The 22,060-nt window shown below is 37.7% G+C and overlaps 1 protein-coding gene across 3 annotated transcripts in view; it reads right to left on the bottom strand.

Annotated features, from left to right (window-relative positions):
* Positions 1 to 21,777, bottom strand: part of FeCH (ferrochelatase, mitochondrial) — a 227,938-nt gene extending 206,161 nt beyond the window's left edge. The window contains exons 1-2 of one of the 3 annotated variants that reach the window (XM_090412719.1): positions 21,760 to 21,777; positions 3,355 to 3,486 (exon numbers count right to left, since the gene is read on the bottom strand). In XM_090412719.1, coding sequence (XP_090268845.1) covers positions 3,355 to 3,388 — 34 coding nt within the window. In that variant the 5' untranslated portion in view covers positions 3,389 to 3,486; positions 21,760 to 21,777. Of the gene's footprint in view, positions 1 to 3,354; positions 3,487 to 21,339; positions 21,565 to 21,759 lie in introns of those variants that run through there. The other 2 variants (XM_090412718.1, XM_090412717.1) reach the window with 2 other exon arrangements.
* Positions 21,778 to 22,060: the final 283 nt, after the last annotated feature.

Genomic DNA, 22,060 nt, shown 5'->3' with positions numbered 1-22,060 from the left:
TACAAAGGATAGAAGATAGCCACAAGATAACCACAATGATAGCTTGAAGTAGGCATCTATACTATACTCAGTCAAATATCTACAAATTTAAGAGTGACCACATAAGATTTTATAAACCTTTCTATCATGTGTGTCCTTAGGTGGGTAAACTTTGGTGAGAAAATCATGACTAGATAGCCAATGGAAGAATTCATACTGGATAGCATTAATTAACCATTAAGCCTCCAGGTGGAGGTCCACTGGTTAATTATTTTCAAGAAAACAGAAAGAAGAATATTGGAACGATAGTTTGATGGCCAACTTTTTTTTATATTTATCTTTTGTTGAATGGGCTGAATATAAACCTGTTATTAAGCTGTATGAAAGATGCTGCATGAGTATGTAAGATTTTAGAGACAACATGAGATGGATAATAAATTTCATAGCCCAAGTTTTGAACAATTTAGATATTCAATATTCGTCTTGTGACTTTTTGAGAGACCATGGAAAATAGGCAATGCACTGTTCTTGACATAATAAGATGCCTGCCTAAGTTATAGTCTGCCCACAGTTGAGTGAACCATAGCTGGCAGAGTACCAAGAAGAGTCAATTCATGTTGAAGAGGAGAAAAGAATAAGGGATGTATGAATTTGCCACCAGCATGCAAAATCACGTGCTTTACATGGAAAATTTTTCAATTGTTATACTAGCAAAATAGTAATAAGTAATAAGCTGACATCTTTTATTCCCCCTTATAGGGAGTAGGCGAGACCTTTTAACCCTATCAGCTTTTGGAGACTGAGTGGGCAGTTCAATCTCCATGGGTAGCCAATCAGAGATAGTTGGCCCATGACTATCACTAATTATAGGCAGCAACTGATGAAGAGTCTGACAAACAAGTGCTGCCATCTCTTGGTACCTAACCCTAACAGGATATGTTACTCTCTGAAATAATGTGGGTTCTACGGTCAATTTTCTTGAGTTTACGGGATAAAAAACCGAAGTTTCTACGAGAAAAAACCCACTTGCCAGTGCCAGAGATCGACTAACTTGGGAACTGGTTGAAGAAAGTCTTAGAAAAAGTTCCTCCAGTCAACAACTAGACTTGAACAATAAGTCTATCTTCGAGCAGCCTAGCGCAGAAGATGCAAGCACCACTTCCACTGAGCTACACAGACCTAACATGCAAAATAGTTACCACTTTAAAAACTAGAATGCTCACAAAAGAAAAGCTAATTTTCCAAAGTGCAATAATAAACACTTATCACATGAAATGATTGATTACCCTATTATCGGAATGGATTTGCCTTCTGCCATGTGCAGAAGTGTTGAGAGTTGAGAGTTCTCTCATCTGTGGTCGAACTACAGGTATTCCTTGATATATGCGGCTTTGATTAATGTGGTTTTGATTAGTGCACAAAAAATTATTGTGACCATAAACTTGATATATGCGGTATCAAATTTGATTAGTGCGGCCCAAAAGGTTTGAATATAAGCAAAGCATTAGACTTGGTCAATGAAACTGATCAGATCACATGGTGCAAGTCGTGTTCCAACGTTAACAACTCACTCTCTGCCTCAGTCTCAGTGTTTCAATTTATCAGCAGAGCTTGGTGCATACAGCTGTAATACATACACATTTACGGCCTATCCACATATCACGTAATTTTCAAATTATGTAAAGCATTACCCTTCATAACCATGGCCTCGAAAAAGAGTAATAAACGAAAACTTATTACTTTGGATACTAAAATTGACATTATTAAAAGGTTTGATAATGAAATGAAAATTTAAATGAAAACGGAGAAAGCAAAGCAAACATTGGAAGAGCTCTAGGCTTTGGTGAACCAACTATACTACCCATTTGTAGATCTAAATGTAGAGAGAAGCATGAATGTTAGTCACGGTTTATATAAACAAATTGATTGTTATCGCAAAATCATGGAGGAAAAAAAAGCTACCACTGTTCAATTTACGTTAGATAAGTTTTTTATAAAAAATAAATATTTAGATAAGTTTTTATGTAACAAATATGTATAAATAAAATATATAAATACATGTCACCTTAAAAAATAAATGATGTTTAAATTTTTATATTTTGCAGAATTCATTATAATTATTCCCATTAAGAGTCCATCGAGGATTAATTAACTGCATATATCAAGGGATACCTGTATATCAATGTAGGAGTTGAAGGAAAAGAATGGTGCCAAGAAGTCAACTTTTCTTTTTTTTTTTTTTTTTTTGGTGGAATGTAGTAATGGTGTATGCCACCATTTGGTTGTGAGAGAAGTACAATATAAAAAATAAATAAAAAAAATAAACACTGAACCTAGCAAACACAAGGGGGGGGGGAGGAACTTAAATCCCTTGAAAGAGATTTTGTTGATTGGGAAGAATGTAGGATCTAAACTATCTTTTCAGGATCTTTGCGACTTCCTTCAAGATGCCCACAATGTATGGGATATGGACTGGGTGTACCAATTCAGAGTTCTTAGGGACTGGCTTGTAGGTGTCTAGGAAGCATTTTAAGCTTCTTTGAGTTTGATGTTTTGGATGGCATCCAGTTTTTGTCGGAGATCCCACCCTCTCAAGTGATGATGCTAATAAGGACAGAAGATAGAGATGCGGTGATTGATTCATTCAATCCAATATTCTTGGAGGGTAATGGTCAGGCATGATCAGAGCCTTAACAGCTCAATAACACCTAGCGCCTCCGTAGCGCAATTGGAAGAACAACGGTACATTGCGCCCTTCGATTGGAATAGGCCTAAGTTTGATTCTCGTCGTGACGGGAGGAATCTTTATCTGGTCGATTTCAATCGATGGTGAGTTAGCCGATCTCATACGGAGGTAGCAGGGTTTTTTCTCCCGGAAACTCGGGTTTTTCATCCCGCATACATACAAATCGGCCCTTCAGAACACACGCAATTTACAGACAAAAAATTACTAGTTGTGGTGGTGTTGGAGGTGGGCGGTAGATGGCGTTGATTCGTAGTAGAGGTAAGGTGTAGAGATAGTTGAAGATGTCCTCCCGCGATGAGTCTTCGGACTCCTTGGAGGTATCAGGAATAATAATAATAATAAAGTTACACTTTAAAAAAAAAAAGAAAGAAAAAAAAAAGGGAGAAAGCTCTTGGTCATTTGGCAGTGTCAATGCTGGAATTTTAAAATGAAAACGCCATGCTTGTTAAAAAATCAATTCGATTACATTAATCAACCATAGGAGAGGAAGAACTCACAGAGATCATTCCACTGTGAGGCATTATTGCTGAAAAAGGATGTCAAAAAAAGGAAACTTAAATAAGTCAGATTTATTAAGCAAAAAGCTGACACCAACTTCAAAGGAAACTAGGAGGGATAGTGAGAATTACCTGGTATTCTGTTGGTTATGCAGATGATCTGCATCCCATCAATGGCAGCAGCACATACCCTTCAGAATTCTCTAAGTATAATCAATAGAACTGGAAAATGGAAACCACTTGTTGTGCTTCTTCCTTACATCTCTAAGGAAAACATCAGTTTTTAGGAAGCTGGACTACTGAATAATCAGGTCAGAGAACACACAAATAACAGACAAAAATACATTCACAAGATCAATTAACATGAAGTTATCACTCATGACAAGTATTGGGACTTCATACAGTTGCCATATAATAATAAGAATTTGTAGTAGTAGTAAAGTAGCACCACATGAGTTGAATTTCATTGTTGAATTAAATCTCTTGTAACTTTAACAAGAACTAAAGCCTAGTTAGGTTATGATAATTCTATTTCTCAAGCACAGCTACTTTTTTTTTTTTTTTTTTTTTTTTAATACTAAGATCTGCTATGCTTAGTTTCTTTTGTGGACTGGGTCTGACTGATTATACCATTTTTGTAAAAATATTGAATTTTAAATTAACAAACAAACAGAAAACTGAAACAAATTAGCTTCATTTATAGACATTTTAACATTTATTCTTCTTCTCTGGTATTCTGCTTCTGCCAACCATCTCTTTCCAGTTTTTCTATTTCATCTGTCCATCTTGTTTTCAGGCATCCTTGTCTTCTCTTTCTGGTTGGTATCCATTCTGTTACTTTTCATTCTTCAAGTCAGATGTCCTGCCCATCTCTATTTGGATGCTTTTACAATTTCTAATGCATCCAAGACTTCGTAATCTGATCCATTCCTTCCTCTTTTTATCCATTAGTGTTATTCCTAGAATAATTCTCTCCATTCTTCTTTCCATCACCAGTATTTGTTTTTCCATTTGTTAAGTTAGTGCCCAGGTTTCTGAGCCATAGGCGAGTATCGGTAATATGCATTGGTTGAATACTTGACATTTCAGGCAGATAAGTATGTTATTTTTGAAGATGTAGTTCAATTTCCCAAATGAATACTAGTCTAACTGTATTCTTCTTTTAATTTTGCTCTGTAATCATTTTCAATGTCTGCCTCAAGTACACATAAGAGGAGATTATTTCTATTGGCTCAAGTTTTATTATTTTTCTCTTAAATGCCTATTGAACATAACTTTTGTTTTTTCTTTATTATTATTATTGTTCAGGCCTCCATGGAGTCAAAAGACTCATCGTGGGAAGTCCTTCCTAGGAAACACAAAGTCTATCATACCACTCCTTGAACTCATTTACCGTTCTTGCTCTCACCACTCTATCAGGCAATGCATTCCACGGTTCAACCACCCTCCATGCAAAGAAACTACTCCTCACCCTCTTGCTCACAGCTTCCTTTTGTAACTTCCAGGGATTTTTTCTATTTATTTTAAGACCTATCTTCTTGCTTTCCATGTTCAATATATTTATCATTTCCTGTAGGTTTTGTGGTGATTCTGAAATTAATACAATATCATCTATATATCTTAAATTGATTAATTTTTCACTTTTTATTGTCATGCCTTTGGAATTCAAGTTAATTTTTTGAATCATTTCCTGGAATGTTACTATAAAAATTTCAGGGGATATAGAAATCTCCCTGTCTTATCCCCTTTTGTATAGGGATCTTATAGTTGCTGTTCCATTTTTGTGTATTTCTTTTAACAGTTCCACATATTCACTTGATATAGATTGATTTTCTAGAGTTTCTATTATTGCAGAAGTTTTGATGATGTTAGAGGCTTTTTCATAATCCATAAATGCAAAACAGAGGTTTTTCATATTCTTCTGTTTGTTTTTTTTTCCCCATGACTTGCATTGCATCAGTGCATGTATATGACTGATTGTTCTATATCCTTTTAGGACTCCAGCCTGTTCATCCAGTTGTTTTAAATCCAGAATAGGTGTTATTCTGTTAGTTATTGTTTTTGTATTTTATACAGAACTGATAATAAGCTAATTAGTTTGTAATTTTTGGCTTCTTCTTTACCTCCTTTTTTATAAATTAATGTTAATATTGCATTATTCCAGATTGCAGGCATTTTCCCTTTATCAATACATAAGTTGATAAGGTTTGTTACATGTTTTATTAATTCTTCATTGAGTCAATCTTTATAAACTGAATTTGGTTTCATCTTCTAGAGCTTTCCAATTTTTCATATGGTATAGCGCTTCATATACTTTATACATTACTGGTAGTTCAAAATTATTTTCAATATAGAAGTTACTTCTATTATTCTGTATGGTGTTATCTGATTCATCTTTATAAAGTTCTTTGTAAAATTCTTCCAATCTTTTGATAATTCCTTTTGGATTTGTTGTTACTGTACCATTCGTTTCTTTTATTGCTACTAAGTGTGTTTGTTTCCAATCATCATGCTTCTTAGAATTTTCATATTTTTGTTATTTTCTATTATTTGTTTGATTTTTCATGTCTTACTCTTTCCTTATGTTTAGATGTTTAAACAGTTGAGTTTGGCAAGTGCATGGGGAGTGATTGTTGTGGGAGGTTTTAACTACAGTAGTATAAATTGGGGAGAGGAAGATGCATGTAGCAATGGGGGAATGGAATTTCTAGAGTTCTTGGGAGGACAGATGTCTGGGTGACATGTGATAAATGGAACAAGGGGTTCAGGAGTTTGGATTTGGTTATACCATCAGAGGAGTTGATGATAACTGAGATGACATCTCTCCCACCGGTTGGAGAGAGTGACCATGTGGTTTTGACTTGGAGGATGGGGGGACATGCGGGAGTGTCGGGGAGATGGGAACATATATGGAGTTAAAAGGCAGGATTATAATAGTCTTAGGTATCAACTATGGACAGTTCCATGGAGGGCAGAATTGTAAGGCCAGGATATCATTAGTGCATGGGAAATTGTGAAGGAATATTTGATAGCAGCAATGGTAACTTGAATACCACGAGTGAACAAGAGGACACAGTTTGGAGTGGGGGTGGATGACAGACAAACAATAGTAAACAGGAATTGCATGCAAAAAAGAGGCTATGGAGGAGATGTGGGAAGACAGCTGAGGAAAGGATGCATGAAGGATATGGTCACAGGCCGGAAGAGTGACTGGTATGGTGGGGAAGACGAAACTGGAATATGAGAGGAGAGCCCTGGGATCTGGGGAAAATCCTGGGGAATTTTTTGGATATGTGGCCAGTAGGAGGAGAGATGACTGTGGAGGAATGATATTGTGGGATAAAAATGGGAGCGGAGTGGCTGATGTGGAGGACATGGTGGATTTTGTTTAATAAACACTTTATTGGAGTATTTCATCCTGGAGGAGTTGGTTTTAATGCTAGAGGGATTGGTCAGGTTCGAGGTTTAGAGGTACAGGAAGAGAGTATGTTTCAAATACTGAGTACTCTGGATGTCAGTGGGGCTGTGAGACTGGATAGTGTTTCACCACGAGTTTTGAGAGAATGTACTAGAGAACTGACAGCGCCTTTGACCTGGCTTTTCAATGAAGGTCTGGCTGCAGGGGGGGGGGGGTAAGATAGTGCCATCGCATAAGGGCGGTAGCAGAATGGAACTGTCTAATTATAGGCCAGTTTGTGTGTCATCAGTAGTTAGTAAGATCTTGGAGAAAGAAATGAAGGATCGTATACAACATTGGGCAGATGAGGTTAATGTTATTTGTGAGAGTCAATATGGATTTGTGAAGAGGCGCTCTTGTTTTAGCAATATGCTAGCCTTTTATGAAAAAGTCACAAGAGCATTAGATGAGGGAAAGGCATATACTGCCATTTTCTTAGACTTAGCGAAGCATTTGACAGGGTGCCACATGATAAACTGATATTTAAGTTGCAGCACATGGGTCTGGATGTCAGATTGGTCAACTGGGTTCAGGATTGGCTGTCTGATAGGTATCAGAGAGTTCTGTATGGTGGGGCAGTTTCAAGGAAGCAGAGGGTTACAAGTGGGGTTCCACAGGGCTCAGTACTTGGACCTGTGTTGCTCAACCTTTATATTAATGACCTTATCAATTGATTGCAAGGGGATATTCAGTTGTTTGCGGATAATGCGAAGCTGGGAAGGATTATTATTAATAGTGCAGATGCAGCAGCCATGCAAGAGGATTTGAATAAGCTAGATAGATGGGCAAATTAATGGGGGTCTCAGTTTAATGCAACAAAATGTAAGGTCTTGAGGTTTGGGAAACATCGATGGGACACTGCATACTCTATGGGAGGAAGTAGGGGGAGACAAGAGATCTGGGGTTGATGATTGATAGAAACCTGAAATTTAGGGGACATATTGCAAAGATGGTGAAGGTAACACAGAGGATTGCTGCAATAATGAGAAGGACACTGACCTGCAGAGATAAAACAGTTATCATTCCGCTGTATAAGCCCCTGATCAGTCCACACTTGGACTATTGTTCTCAAATTTGGTCCCCAGGATTTGAAGGGGTTATATTAACTTTTTATATTAAATTTGAAGGGGTTATATTAACCTTTCCATATAAGGGGTTATATGGAAAGGGTACAAAGGTAGATAACAAAGATAGTTTCAGGACTGTACAATGATAGTTATGAGGATCGGCTGAGGGAATGTGGACTGCAGAGTTTGGTGGATAGAAAAAGGAGAGGTGATATGATTGAGACTTTTAAACTGTTGAGAGATGGTTAAAGGGTTGACACTTGGGAGTTCTTTCGCTTGGTTGAACAACGGGAAGGAGTGATGACAAGAGGTCATCCCTGGAAGATACGAAAGGAAACTGTGAGCAAGAGGGTGAGGAGTGGTTTCTTTGTATGGAGGGTAGTTGAACCATGGAATGCATTGCTTTATGGAGTGGTGAGAGCGAGAACGATCAATGAGTTAAGGAGTGGTATGATAGACTTTGTGTTTCTTAGGGGTGGACCTCCCACGATGAGACTTTTGACTCCATGGAGGCCTGAATAATAATAATAATTATTATAGTTTTGAATAATTCTGAGTATTCTATTTTTGAAGTAGAGGTTTTATCTTGTTTCATATCTCTTCTCTTTTTCGTCATATTTATGGTTTCCTGTAAAAGTTTTCACCCAAGACCCCCATGGAGTCAAAGACTCATCTAGGAGGTCCTTTTATCATACACACAGCTCATCATACCATGCTTTAAACACACTCAAATTCTTTGCAGACACCACACTCTCAGGCAAAGCATTCCAATCATTCACAACTCTGCATGAAAAAAAAAACCTGCTTCTCACACCCTCTTTATACAGTTTCCAGGGATGACCTCTGGTTCTCCCCTGATCTCCCACTATTTTCTGTAGAACCTCTCCAGCACTGATCCTATAACAACCTCTTAAAACTTGTAGGTCTCTATCATATCTCCCCTCTTCCTTCTGTTCACCAGACTCTGCAAGTTGCAACTTCTCAATCTTTCCTCATACTCGACATTCTAGAGGTTTAGAAACTACCTTAGTCAGTCGGCTCTGGTCCCTTTCTAACATCTCTTCATCCTTCTAAAAACCAGGTGATCAAATTTGGACACAATAGTCCATGTATGGCCTAATCAAAGCCTTATACAATGGAACAAGAATGCCCCTAATTTACAAGTCAGTGTCCTCCACATTATTCCTAGAAGCCTTTGTGTTGTCTTCACAATTTTGGCTATGTGTCCCCTAAATTTTAGATCCTTATCCACTTTCACTCCCAGATCTCTTATTTCCTCCACCTCTGACAATATATCCTCACCAAGTATAAATTCTGCATCCCATTTTTTTTTCCAAATTTTAAAACCTTACATTTTGCAACATTCAACTCACATCCCCATTCCCATGCCCAATCATTCAATTTATTCAAGTCTTCTTTTAAGGCCACAACATCTTCTCTACTCTTCATGGTTCGTCCCAACTTTGCATCATCTGCAAACAACTGAATATCTCCATCCAAATCTTCACCAATATCATTAATATACAAGTTAAACAGCAATGGCCCTAAAACAGACCCCTGAGGCAAACCACTAGTAACGTTCCTTTTCCTGGATATCACTCCTCCATACATCACTTGTTGATACCTATCAGATAGCCAGTCTCCAATCCAATGCACCAATCTGATATCCAACCCCATCCTCTCTAGTTTGACTATCAACTTATCATGCGGTAATCTATCAAAAGCCTTTGCAAAATCTAAGTATATTACTGTATCCTTCTCCTCTGTCCAAGGAAGCAGTCACCTTACTGTAATAAGAAAGCAGATTACTAAAACATGACCCCCCCTTTAGTAAATCCACGCTGTCCATGAAAGATGATACCATTGTTGTCAACCCAATTCTGGATCCTAGTTCTCACAAGCTTCTCCAACAATTAACTACAACACCTGATACACAGATAGGCCTATAGTTTGATGCTTATGGTATATCTGTTACTGATTGATTTAGTTAATCAACAACCTCTTCAAAATGTTTATTTCATATAATTTTTTATTTATTGTGTTTTTATATTTTTTTGGTTTTCAATTATTGTCTTAAGGTCAAGTGTTTTGGTTGTATGTATTAATTTCATTCTTTCTGATCTCATGGGGAGTATAACTTTAGCTCTTACTAGTCTATGACCACTTCCAGTTCTGAATTGATTAAACTGATACATTATATATTATATATTTCTTGTTGCAGAGGATATAGTCTATATCATTTTTGACTTCTCCATGTCTGTTTCTTTGTTGGACATTTTTAAAAGAATGTGTTCATGATGCAGTCTGTTGGCTTCTGCAAATTCTATTACAGAAAATATTTCCATTTCTCTCCCCTAATCCATGAGTTCCAATCATTTCCATTTTGGAAAAAATTTTTCCTATTTTTGCATTAACGTCTCCCATTATTTCTGTATTCTGAAGGCCAAAAGGCTGAATAAGGTAAGTGTAAAATGAATGAATGAGGGATCTTAAGCATGAAATCTGGAAGAAAAAGGTACTCTGGAGGTACAAGAAGAATAATAATGGTAATAATCAGTTACATGAAGAGCATAAAGAACAAGCCAGGAGAGTGACCCAGTTAGTATGGAAAACAAAAGTACAGTATGAGCAGAGATTGGTAAAACATGCAAAGAAAAACCCTAGAGAGTTTTTTTAGATATTATTATTAGTAGTAGTAAGTGACACCTCCAGGGAGTCCAATGACTCATTGAGGGAGGGCACCTACTCTACAACTCTCCATCTCCACAACTCAATCCACCAACTACAACAAACTGCAGCTACCAACGCCATCATCATCATCTACACCAACACCATTTATCTCCCGCCACCACCACTAGCATTTTCACATATAATCACAAACATCCATGCCCATGGTGAGATTTGAACCCACAACCTTTTCGCTGGAGAGCGGATATGCTAACCACTCGGCCAACCAGACAGGTAGAAGAAAGAATGGTTATGCTAAGATGATGTTAAGATGAATGTGATAGAATTATAACTGCTTAAGAAGACATTGTTGAGGTATTCATAGAATCAGAAGAGTTGATAATAACTGAGATGACATCTCTCCCACCAGTTGGAGAGAGTGAACATGTGGTTTTGACTTGGAAGATGAACAGACATGCAAGAGTATCAAAGAGACGGGAACGTATGTGGAATTATAAAGCAGGTGATTATAATAGTCTTAGATATCAACTTGGGGAAGTTTCATGGAGGGAGGAATTGGAAAGCTGGGATAGCATTAGTGCTTGGGAAATTGTGAAGGAATATTTGTTAGCAGCAATAGTAAGCTGTATTCCACAAGTGAAAAAGAGAACACAATTTGGTGTAAAGTGGATGACAAACAATATTAAACAGGAACTGCATGTGAAAAAGAGGCTATGAAAGAGATATAAGGAGACAGGTGATGAGCAGATGCATGAAGAATATAAGACACAGGCAAGGAGAGTGACTAGTATGGTAAAAAAGGCGAAACTGGAATATGAGAAGAGACTGGCCAAAGATCCAAAGAAAATCCTAGGGAATTTTTTAGATATGTAGCCAGTAGGAGAAGAAATGATTGTGGAAGAATGACACTGTGAGATAGAAATGGGAATAGAGTGACTGATGCAGAGGACATAGTGGAATTGTTCAATGAACACTTTATTGGAGTATTTCATCTTAGAGGAGTAAATTTTAATATTAGAAGGATAGAGCAGTTGCAAGGTTTAGAGGTGCAGGAGGAGAGTGTGTTCCAAATACTGAGTACTCTGGATATCGGTAAAGCTGTGGGACTGGATGGTAATTCACCACGAGTTTTGAGAGAATGTGCTAAAGCTCCTTTGACCTGGCTTTTCAATGAAAGTCTGCCTACAGGAAAGGTGCCCAGCGAATGGAAGGAAGGAAGATAGTGCCATTGCATAAGGGTGGAAGCAGACTGAAAGTGTCTAATTATTGGCCAATTTGTGTGTCATCAGTAGTTGTTAAGATCTTGGAGAAATTAGTGAGAGACCATATACAGCATTGGGCAGATGAAGGTAATGTTATCTGTGAGAGTCAACATGGATTTGTGAAAGGACGCTCTTGTTTTAGCAATATGCTAGCCTTTTATAATAAAGTTACAAGAACATTAGCATATACTGCAATTTTCTTAGACTTGGCGAAGGCATTTGACAGGGTGCCACATGATAAGCTGATATTTAAGTTGCAGCACATGGGTTTGGATGTCAGGTCGGTCAACTGGATTCCAGATTGGCTGTCAGATAGGTATCAGAGAGCTGTGTATGATGGGGCAGTTTCAAGGAGGCAGAAGGTTACAAGTAGGGTCCCACACGGCTCAGTACTGGGACCTATATTGTTTGACTTTTATATCAATGACATTGCGGATTGCAGGGGGATATTCAGTTGCCTGCGGATGATGTGAAACAGGGAGGGTGGGTATTAGTAATAGTGCAGATGTGGTAGCCCTGCAAGTGGATTTGAATAAGCTAGACAGATGGGCAAAAGAATGGGGATATCGGTTTAATGCAGCAAAATGTAAGGTCTTGAGGTTTGGGAGACATAGATGGGACAATTCATACTTTATTGGAGGAGTTGTACTGGAGGAAGTAGGGGAGACAAGAGATCTGAGGGTTCATGATTGATAGAAACCTGAAATTCAGGTGACATGTTGTGAAGGTGGTGAACGTAACCCAGAGGATTGCTGCAATAGTGAGAAGGATGCTGACCAGCAGAGATAAAAGAGTCATCATTCCATTGTATAAGACCCTGAATCAGACCACTTAGACTACTGTTCTCAGATTTGGTCGTCCCCAGGATTTGAAGGAAACAAATTAACCATGGAATGGGTACAGAGGTGGATAACAAAGATGATTTCAGGATTGTAGTTATGAGGATCGGCTGAGGGAATGTGGACTGCAGAGTTTGATAGACATAAGAAGGAGAGGTGATATGATTGAGACTTTTAAACTGTTGAGAGATGGTTATAGGGTTGACACTAGGGAGTTTTTTCACTAGGTTGAATAGCAGGAAGGAGTGATGACAAGGGGACCATCCCTGGAAATTACAAAAGGAAGCTGTGAACAAGAAAATTCAACCGATCTCCATGCAAAGAAAGTGGTTTCTTTGCATGAAGGGTAGTTGAACCGTGGAATGCATTGCCTGATAGAGTGGTGAGAGTGAGAATGGTCAATGAGTTTAAGGAGTGGTATGATAGACTTTGTGTTTCCTAGGAGGGACCTTCCATGAGTAGTCTTGATAGACTTTGTTTCCTAGGAAGGACCTCCAGCAATGAGTCTTTTGACTCCATGGAAGCCTGAATAATAATAATTTACAATGCTGTTTCGTACTGATTGGGACAGAAGCATGAGGAACTTAAGTGTAGAGGACATAGGAGAGGATGGCTTAATTGTAAGTGAGCAGGAGGTATTTGAGGAAATAAATAACCATGATGTCAATAAAGGGATAGGATTTGATGACATATCACCATGTGTCATAAGGGAATGTTCCAGGAAATTGGCAGTAGTATTGGCATGCCTAGCACAGCTTCCAAGGGAGTGGAAAGAAGGTAAATTTGTTCCACTGCATAACGGTGGTGATAAGGCTGTGGCTACAAATTATAGTCCAATCTGTATATCTAGAGTTGTGGTGAAAGTACTAGAGAGAGATATTGGTGAGAAGAAGGATACAGAAATGAGTTGATAACAGCAGTATTTTCTGTGGTTATTAGCATGGGTTTGTTAAAGGGAGATCCTGTTTTTCTAACTTACTTATGTACTGTAAACAAGGTGACAAATACTTTAGACAGGAGGAGATGCATATACAGTGGTGTCCTTGGATTTTGCAAGGACACCACTGTATATGCATCTAGACTGCCACACAACAAACTGTTAAATAAATTGAAACAGATGGGACTGGATAACAGACTTCTGAGTTGGAACAGTGAATGGCTGTCAGATAGGTATCAGAAAGTTGTATATGGTGGTGCAGTATTCCAAAAGAGGAAGGTCCCTAGTGGTGTGCCACAGGGGTCAGTTTTAGGATCATTGTGGTTCAATTTGTCTTGTTCTATTATTAATGATATTGAGAGAGATTTAACTAGTTATATGCAACTGTTTGCAGAAGATGCAAAACTGGGGAGAACAATGCAGAGTCAAGCAGATTTTGTGGCTTTACAGAAAAACTTGAATAGATTGCATGAATAGGCAGGTAAGTGGAACTGTCAGTTGGATGTTGTAAAATGTAAGGTTTACTTTTTTTACTTTTACTATTTTTACTTGGATGGGGGGAGTAGGGTTGTGGTTTTGATGTCGGTAAGTGCAGGGTGTTGCATTTTGGAGTGCAGAAATATAAGCTGTGTACTGTGTCGATGATGACATGCTGCAGGGTTGTGGATGGGATTGGAGATTTAGGAGCAATGGCTGACCGTGGACTGGGGTTTGGGGGGTCATGATGCTGGTGTTGCGGGGGGCTGCACATCGTGGCACTGCTGTGATAAGAAGTGCTTTGACAATGAGGGATAAGGGGGTGGTTGTGCCACTGTGTAGGGTGCTGGTCAGGCCGCACTTGGAATATTGTGCTCGGATCTAGTCACCTGGTTTTCAGTGTGATGTGGGAACACTGGAGAGGGTACAGAGACGAGTGACTGGGACAGTATCGAGAGTTTGGAATGCTGGCTTTGGGGAGATATGGATTGTGAAGTTTGGTGGGGGGGGAAGGTGATGTGATGGAGACCTTTGGGTTGATGAGTGAATTTTGTCGGATTGATCAGGAGGAGATTATGGAAAGAGTGGAAGGTGAGGAAGGGGAACCGGAGGTCATTCCTTCAGGTTATGTAAGGGTGGGGGGGGGGGATTTTTTGCATGGAGGATTGTCCGTGAGTGAAATGCAGGGAGTGTTAAAGACTTTAAGATTCTACATGATAGACATGTTGTCAGTTGAATGGAACCTCCCACGATGAGTATATTATTTATTATTATTAAACAAGACCTCATGGAGTCAAAGACTCATCTATATCAACTCCATGGAGGGTGTAATAATAATAATAATAATAATAATAATAATGTAAGGTTTTGAAATTTGGTCAGCAGAGATAGGATGCAAAGTATATACACTTGATGGGGAAACTTTAAAGAAGGGAAAAAATGAAAGATCTGGGATTGGTGATGGACAAAGACAGAAATTCAGGTGCCACATTGCACAAGTTGTGAAGACATCACATCAGATAATGGCAATGATGCAGAGGACACTGACATGCATCATAACCTCCTTGTTTCTGCATGTCAGTGTCCTCTTGAGGCCTGATCAAGACTGTAAGGTCTTGATCAGGCCTCACATGGATTACTGTGCACAGATTTGGTCGCCGGGTGTTCATGGTGATGAGGATATGCAAGAATGGATCCATAGAAGATTCACAAAATGTCAGTAGTCTTTGGAATGTGAAGCACGAGGATAGATTGAGAAAATGTAAGTTGCAAAGCCTTGTGAATAAGAGGAGGAGAGGAGAGGAGATATGATTGAGACATATAAGCAAGTCAGAGGTTATCAGATTGACATAGAGAAGATTTTTCATAGAATTGGGAGAAGGGTGTAGAACAAGAGGCCATCGCTGGAAACAGTAAAAGGAGGATGTGAGCAGAGGAGTGAAGATCAGGTTCTTTGCATGGAGAGTGGTTGGTAAGTGGAATGCATTGCTTGAGTGTGTGTGAACGTAGACGCTGAATCAGCTTAAGACATAATTGGATAAGCATTGTGTGCAATAGTGTGTACCTCCCATGATGAGTATCTGACTCCATGGAGGTCAGACAATAATAATAATAATTATAATTATTATTTGTGACACCTCCAAGGAGTCCGAAGACTCATCGTGGGAGGACACCCATTGCACAATTCTCCATCTCCACCACTATATTGAATCTCTACTACCAATCATCTACATCAATGCCATCTACTGCCCACCACCAATACTAGCATTTTTTGTCTGTAAATTGCGTGTGTTCTGAAGGGGCCGATTTGTCGTATGCAGGATGAAAAACACAAGTTTCTAGGAGAAAAAACCCTGCTACCTCTATATGAGATCGCTAACTCACCTTCAATTGAAAAAGTCCATATAAAGATTCCTCCCATCATGACGAGAATTGAACTTAGGCCTTTTCTAATCGAAGGGTGCAACATACCATCATTCTTCCAATTGCGCTAAGGAGATGCTTAATATGATCAAAAAATGTTTTTTTATTATTATTATCTACTAATATTAAATTTAGTTTAATCCTTTATCCAAGTGTGTGCAAACAAAGTTTGCGCCTGAAAGTATCTTCAGGACTGGGGTAAAGTGGTACAACACCAGGCAACTCCTTGTAAAGGTGGAGCAAGCTACCAACACTCCTATCTCAGTATCTCCTATAATGCAAAAACACATCTCCTTGGGGATATGTAGAATGTTATGCATTAAGGGAAGGGCCACTACCCAGACTAGTTTTGACCTTTATTGAGGTCTCTTCAGTGGGAGCCAGGTCCAAGTGGAGATACCAAGGCAGAAGCATTAGCAAGGTCATCTCCTCCTATAGGAGCTGCCAAACGGTGTGCCACCTTTTTATTAAATTACTCTGGATTTAGATAAAGCAGTGTTGTACCACTTTACCCCAGTCCTGAAGATACTTTCAGGCGCAAACTTTGTTTGCACACACTTGGATGAAGGATTAAACTAAATTTATTATAGTCTGACCAAGTGAAAAATAAACTTTCAACATCTTTCTCTAAATCCAGAGTAACTTAATAAAAAGGTGGCACATCGTTTGGCAGCTCCTATAGGAGGAGATGACCTTGCTAATGCTTCTGCCTTGGTATCTCCACTTGGACCTGGCTCCCACTGAAGAGACCTCAATAAAGGTCGAAACTAGTCTGGGTAGTGGCCCTTCCCTTAATGCATAACATTCTACATATCCTCAAGGAGATGTGTTTTTGCATTATGGGAGATACTGAGATAGGGGTGTTGGTATCTTGCTCCACCTTTGCAAGGAGTTGCCTGGTGTTGTACCACTTTACCCCAGTCCTGAAGATACTTTCAGGCGCAAACTTTGTTTGCACACACACACTTGGATAAAGGATTAAACTAAATTTATTATAGTCTGACCAAGTGAAAAATAAACTTTCAATATTATCATCTACTGTTTTTTGCATATCCTCATAAAACTCTTCTTTCTCTTCCTCTGAATACGATTGTGTTGGGGCATAGATTTGTACTATTTTTAGCTTGTATCTATTGTTGATTTTTAATGCGAGTTTGGCAATTCTGTTCAATACATATTTCTTCTATATTTTCTTTTAAGGAGTGTTTGATGATAAATCCTACTCCTCCTATTTTTGTATTTGTTCCATAATGGTAAAAGTAGTGGTCACTTTTAAGTTGTATGAATTTTTCATCCTTCCTTTTTACCTGACTTAATACTATTATATCCTATTTAATTCTCTTTAGCTCTTCTTCGAGAATGACCAGATCCTCTTCTGTTCTTAATGCTCTACAATTAAATGTTCCTATTTGCAAATTTCTCTGTTTGGGTTTCTTACTTTAAGGTTAATCCTTTTGGGTTCTCTTTTCTGTTGTTTTTCCAGCTTTATCATCTAACAAGGTACTCCTTTTCATGTTTTAGACATTGTCTTCATTTATCTGGAATGCTGTCTTGTCTGGGAAGTGTCCCTTCTGGCCTTGGCCTTTATTTTTTACATTCAGACATTATCATTTATTTCTGACAATTAGTGCTATACAAGTATCTCCATGAACTATGAAGACAAAACCCCAGAGTCCCACACTAACTCTCTTCACACATTGCCTATTATACTTCTCCTTGAATTCATTCACTAGCAATATGCTTACAGCAGATTCTATAAACTCAATTTATTCAACAACAACTCCAAGCCAAAACACCTGGTCATGATACCCTTACTAACCATACTCTTACACAATCTTACATACTCTTACACAAATTTCCAGGGATGATTGCTTGTTCTCCTGTCTCTAGAACTCAACTGTCACTACTACAATACATGAGTAAATTACGATAACATGACCTAACCTTCAGAGGGTCATGCAGCCACACAGAGTATCATGTTCCTATCCATCCATCCAAATACTTATAACACTACTTCTGAGATAGTAATCAGTCTATAATTTGTTTGATCTTGAAACCTCCTTTATGAATTAAAATATTTTGCCCTCCTTTCAGTCTCTTGGGATTTTTCACAGAGAAGAAAATTAAACAGTATGATCAGAGACATTGCCAATTTCCTTGCACATTCTCATTATACCTAGGCAAATATCCCATAGTTTCACTAAGCACTTCTAATTCATCTTTCGTTATTCCCACATCAGGAATGTCATCAGTTCCTTGTCACAGGAACTGATGATAATTTTATTATTATTATTACTATTATTCAGTAGGAAACACAAAGTCTATCATACCACTCCTTGACTGTTCTTGCTCTCACCACTCTATCAGGCAAGACATTCCACGGTTCAACCACCACTCCATGCAAAGAAACCACTCCTAATTCTCTTGCTCACAGCTTCCTTTCGTAACTTACAGGATCAAACATAATAAAACAAATATGATAATAAAATAAGTCAAACATGATAATCAAATAACTTAAGTGACTACTCAGTAAGTTAACTATTTTGCCTGCTTCTGTCAACTCTCTACTATTAGTATTCATTAAAGTTATCATTCCATAGTCATACTTTTTACTTGCCACACAGTAATATATATATATATATATATATGCTCTGTCTCTGACATCATAGGAAGAGTGAAACATCTGAATGCTTGGCATATTGCTCGAAGACAAGATCAGCAATGGACAAAAGAAGTACTTGATTGGATTCCACGAGAGGAAAAACAACCACGACGCTGACCTAAATCACAGTAGATTGATGATATCATCAGATTTGCAGGAGTGACATGGACAGAGTTTTGGATTAATCTTGGAAAGGCCTTCATCCAGTAGTGGATCGACAGTGGCTGATGATGATGATATATATATGTACACATACATATTATTAATTTCTTGACTGCCATGGAGTCATAAGTCTCATCATAGGAGGTCAACACTAGTCAATACAGTTTCCATACCACTCCTTAAACTCATCCACTGTTTGCATTTTCACTACCTTCTCAGGCAATGCATTCCATGCTCCTGCCACTCTCCATGCACAAAACTCACTTCTTACTCTTTTACATGTGAGTTTCTTTTGATCTACTTGGCTAATTGCCTCTCATATTATTATTATTATGTGACACCTCCAGGGAGTCCACGGACTCATCATGGGATATACCTGATTTTGTTTCTTACTTACCAAGCTGGTAACCTTTCTTGCCTGTAATCTGTATGAACTTGATGGTAAGTTGCAGCTTGATTTAAGAATCTCATTTTGTTTTATTAATTTAAATAAAAACATGATTGTGTCATATATGAAATCCTATTTCTTTTCCATTTGCTGGAGTAACAGACCTTCAATTTTTTTTTCCTTATTTTATTCATTTTTTTTATAGACATGGGCCAGCTATCTTTGATTGGCTACCAGTGGAGATTGAACTGCCCACTCAGTCTCCAAAAGTTAGATAGGGCTAAAACGGTTTCGCCTACTCCCTATAAAGGAATAAAAGGCGTTAGCTGATTTATTATTTATTTTATTTTTATTATTGTATTTATTTATATATAAATAAATATATAATATGTGTAGCATATATATATATATATATATTATTAATTAGTTTAAATGACTGATACCGAGAGATAAAGAGGTGACATGATTTATTTAAAAAGATATTACTAGTTTAGTAGTTTCGTTGAATGGATCAACTTCTTCAGGTATCACAATCAAAGAAATATACAAAAAATAGCAGAGACTTAAAAATTGCATTAACAGTACTAGTACAAAAGACAGTAGTACATTTCGAAAACAGTAATGCGAGCTTGAGTTCCAAATAAAAGTTGACTACGTGCTGTCACGAGTGCACCAGTATTGAACAGAGGCAATACTGCTGTGCGTTAGAGAGATTGAAACTTGGGTTGTTATTGATATGGGAAGAATCTAAGGTAATTTCTCTAGATTCGACAATCTTTCTTTCAAGTTCATCATAGCGCACATGGATATTAGAAGTTTGTGTCCAGTCCACAATGTGTTAGCGGCCTTCATCTGAGTTAACAGAAAAAATAACGTGGCTAGAGCTCGCTGGCTCTAGTCCTGTTGTAGGAAATATCTCTATGGTGTTCTTCCATACATAAAAGGATGGATTTAGCAGTTTGGTCATAGTATGGCTTTCCACAATCATAAAATCTTGCAGACTCCTGGAAACTGAGTGGGAAGATGTTTCTCTTTAGGTTTACTAAGTATGGATCAAAGTTCTGGGAGCGCAGAGAAGCAAGTTCTGAAGTTAAATTTCTTGAGAATTTTAGCTAGTTTTGGTGAAAGAGAGCTGATGTAAGGCAAAGAAATAAAGGCTCTGAGGGAAGAGGGATCTTTAGAAGCAGTTGAATGATGGAGAGAAAAAAATTTATCAATCTTATTAGGAGAGAAACCATTATTAATAAAAGTCTTTCTAAGGAAAAGGAGTTCATTTTCAATTTCTGTTTCTTCTGTAAGTAAAGAGATATATATATATATATATATATATATATATATATATATATATGTAAGTGCTACAGAAAATATATTTTCTGTAGCACAAAAAATCCGAATCAGACCATCTGCTGTTACCATACATCGCCCCCCCCAACAGAAGAAAAGCATGTGATACTAGTGTTTCTAATTAAAATGGGGTGAGTATATTTCGGTTTAAGAATAAGTTTTTAAAAAAATCACAAAAAGACTATTATCTTCATTTTAAAAAAAGGAAGCAATAGATGAGTTTCATTCATGGTGTGACAGCAACATGATCAATAGAGATTATTATTATTATTATTACTACCCCAAGACCTCATGGAGTCAAAGACTTATCTGGGAGTAAAATACAAATCTTGTAAAACCACATCTTCCACACACGAAATATATATATATATATTTTTTTTATACATTCATAATATATTCATGTCGTTCAAAACACTATTAGGGAATGAAGTTTTAACTGAAGCTCGGCTATTGCCGTTACCCAGCCATAACTAGAGCTTTTAGCTCAATAACACCCCATCCACACATATTTTCTTCATTCAGATGACAGGGTAAAGAGTCAAGGAACTCAGCTCATCTCCCAGTCCTTTAAAGAACTATGCGGGAAACTCGCTAAACTCTTTAGGCTCTTCGCTACTCTCCCTTCTCCGACTCGTGCGCATTAGGCATTACACAAAATAGAAATCATACTCTGGTCTCCAGAGTAGGATTTGCGATTTATCTAACCCTTGATCAATCTGCGTTGCTAATACAACATAATGTAACTGGATTTTGATTTAATGCGCGGGTCCATATATAAGATAACGTACTGTGGGATGAAATTCGATGTCGTAAGCTGATATGCTGAAGAAACAAACTGATATGGCATATATAGTAATTATTCACAAACCTTTACGAATTACTCCTGAAAGTAAAATTTATCCAAAACTTACTCAATAAAATTTGCTTCTTTGGATTCGTGAGGAAACGTGTTTTAATGAATGAAACAGAAACATTTCCAATATACTTCACTATCATAATAATAATTGTAAAACAAGAGTTACACTATATCAAACATAACACGTCAACCGACCGCTACGATGCCAACTTCTTCGTTTCCTCAAGCACGCGAAGAAATAAAATACCATATATCGCATATGTTATAATAAAGGCAGAATTAACTATTATTATAGCAGCAAAGACTTTTATTCTAAGTTTTCAAGGACATAATTGCATATAATTTAACAATTTGCTGCAATGATGGTGGCATATTTAATAATAATTTAAAACATATACGAAATCAACATAACTGACATGGGATGGGAGGGGAAAGTTTAGGTGTGATGAGAGTTGTAGAATTGGTGGTAACATACAGGGAGGGACTGGGGAAGGTATTGAAGAGTCACATCGGAGAGGTGATGTTTGTAGGACTTGTAGAAACGGAAATGATTTCTTATGTTTATTTTCTAATGCTAGAAGTATTCGAAATAAGGGAAAAGAAATTGTTGCATTGCTTGAGTTTATCGCCCCAAAAGTGTTGCACAAGTGAGACATGGTTAAATGATGATGATGCGATATATTTCATAAAGACAGACAGGGAAGAAAGGGAGGTTAAGGAGTATTGCAGATGAGTTGTGACCATCTAAGGTGAATTTTCAAGGTGCAAATAGCGGT

The sequence above is a fragment of the Typopeltis vanoorti genome, chromosome 23 (genome assembly GCF_054136105.1).
Source record: "Typopeltis vanoorti isolate ZY-2024b chromosome 23, IOZ_Tvanoo_1.0, whole genome shotgun sequence".
Taxonomy (NCBI): Eukaryota; Metazoa; Arthropoda; class Arachnida; order Uropygi; family Thelyphonidae; genus Typopeltis; species Typopeltis vanoorti.
The sequence above is the reverse complement of the archived record's forward strand: the minus strand, read 5'-3'. Positions and strand labels throughout refer to the sequence as shown.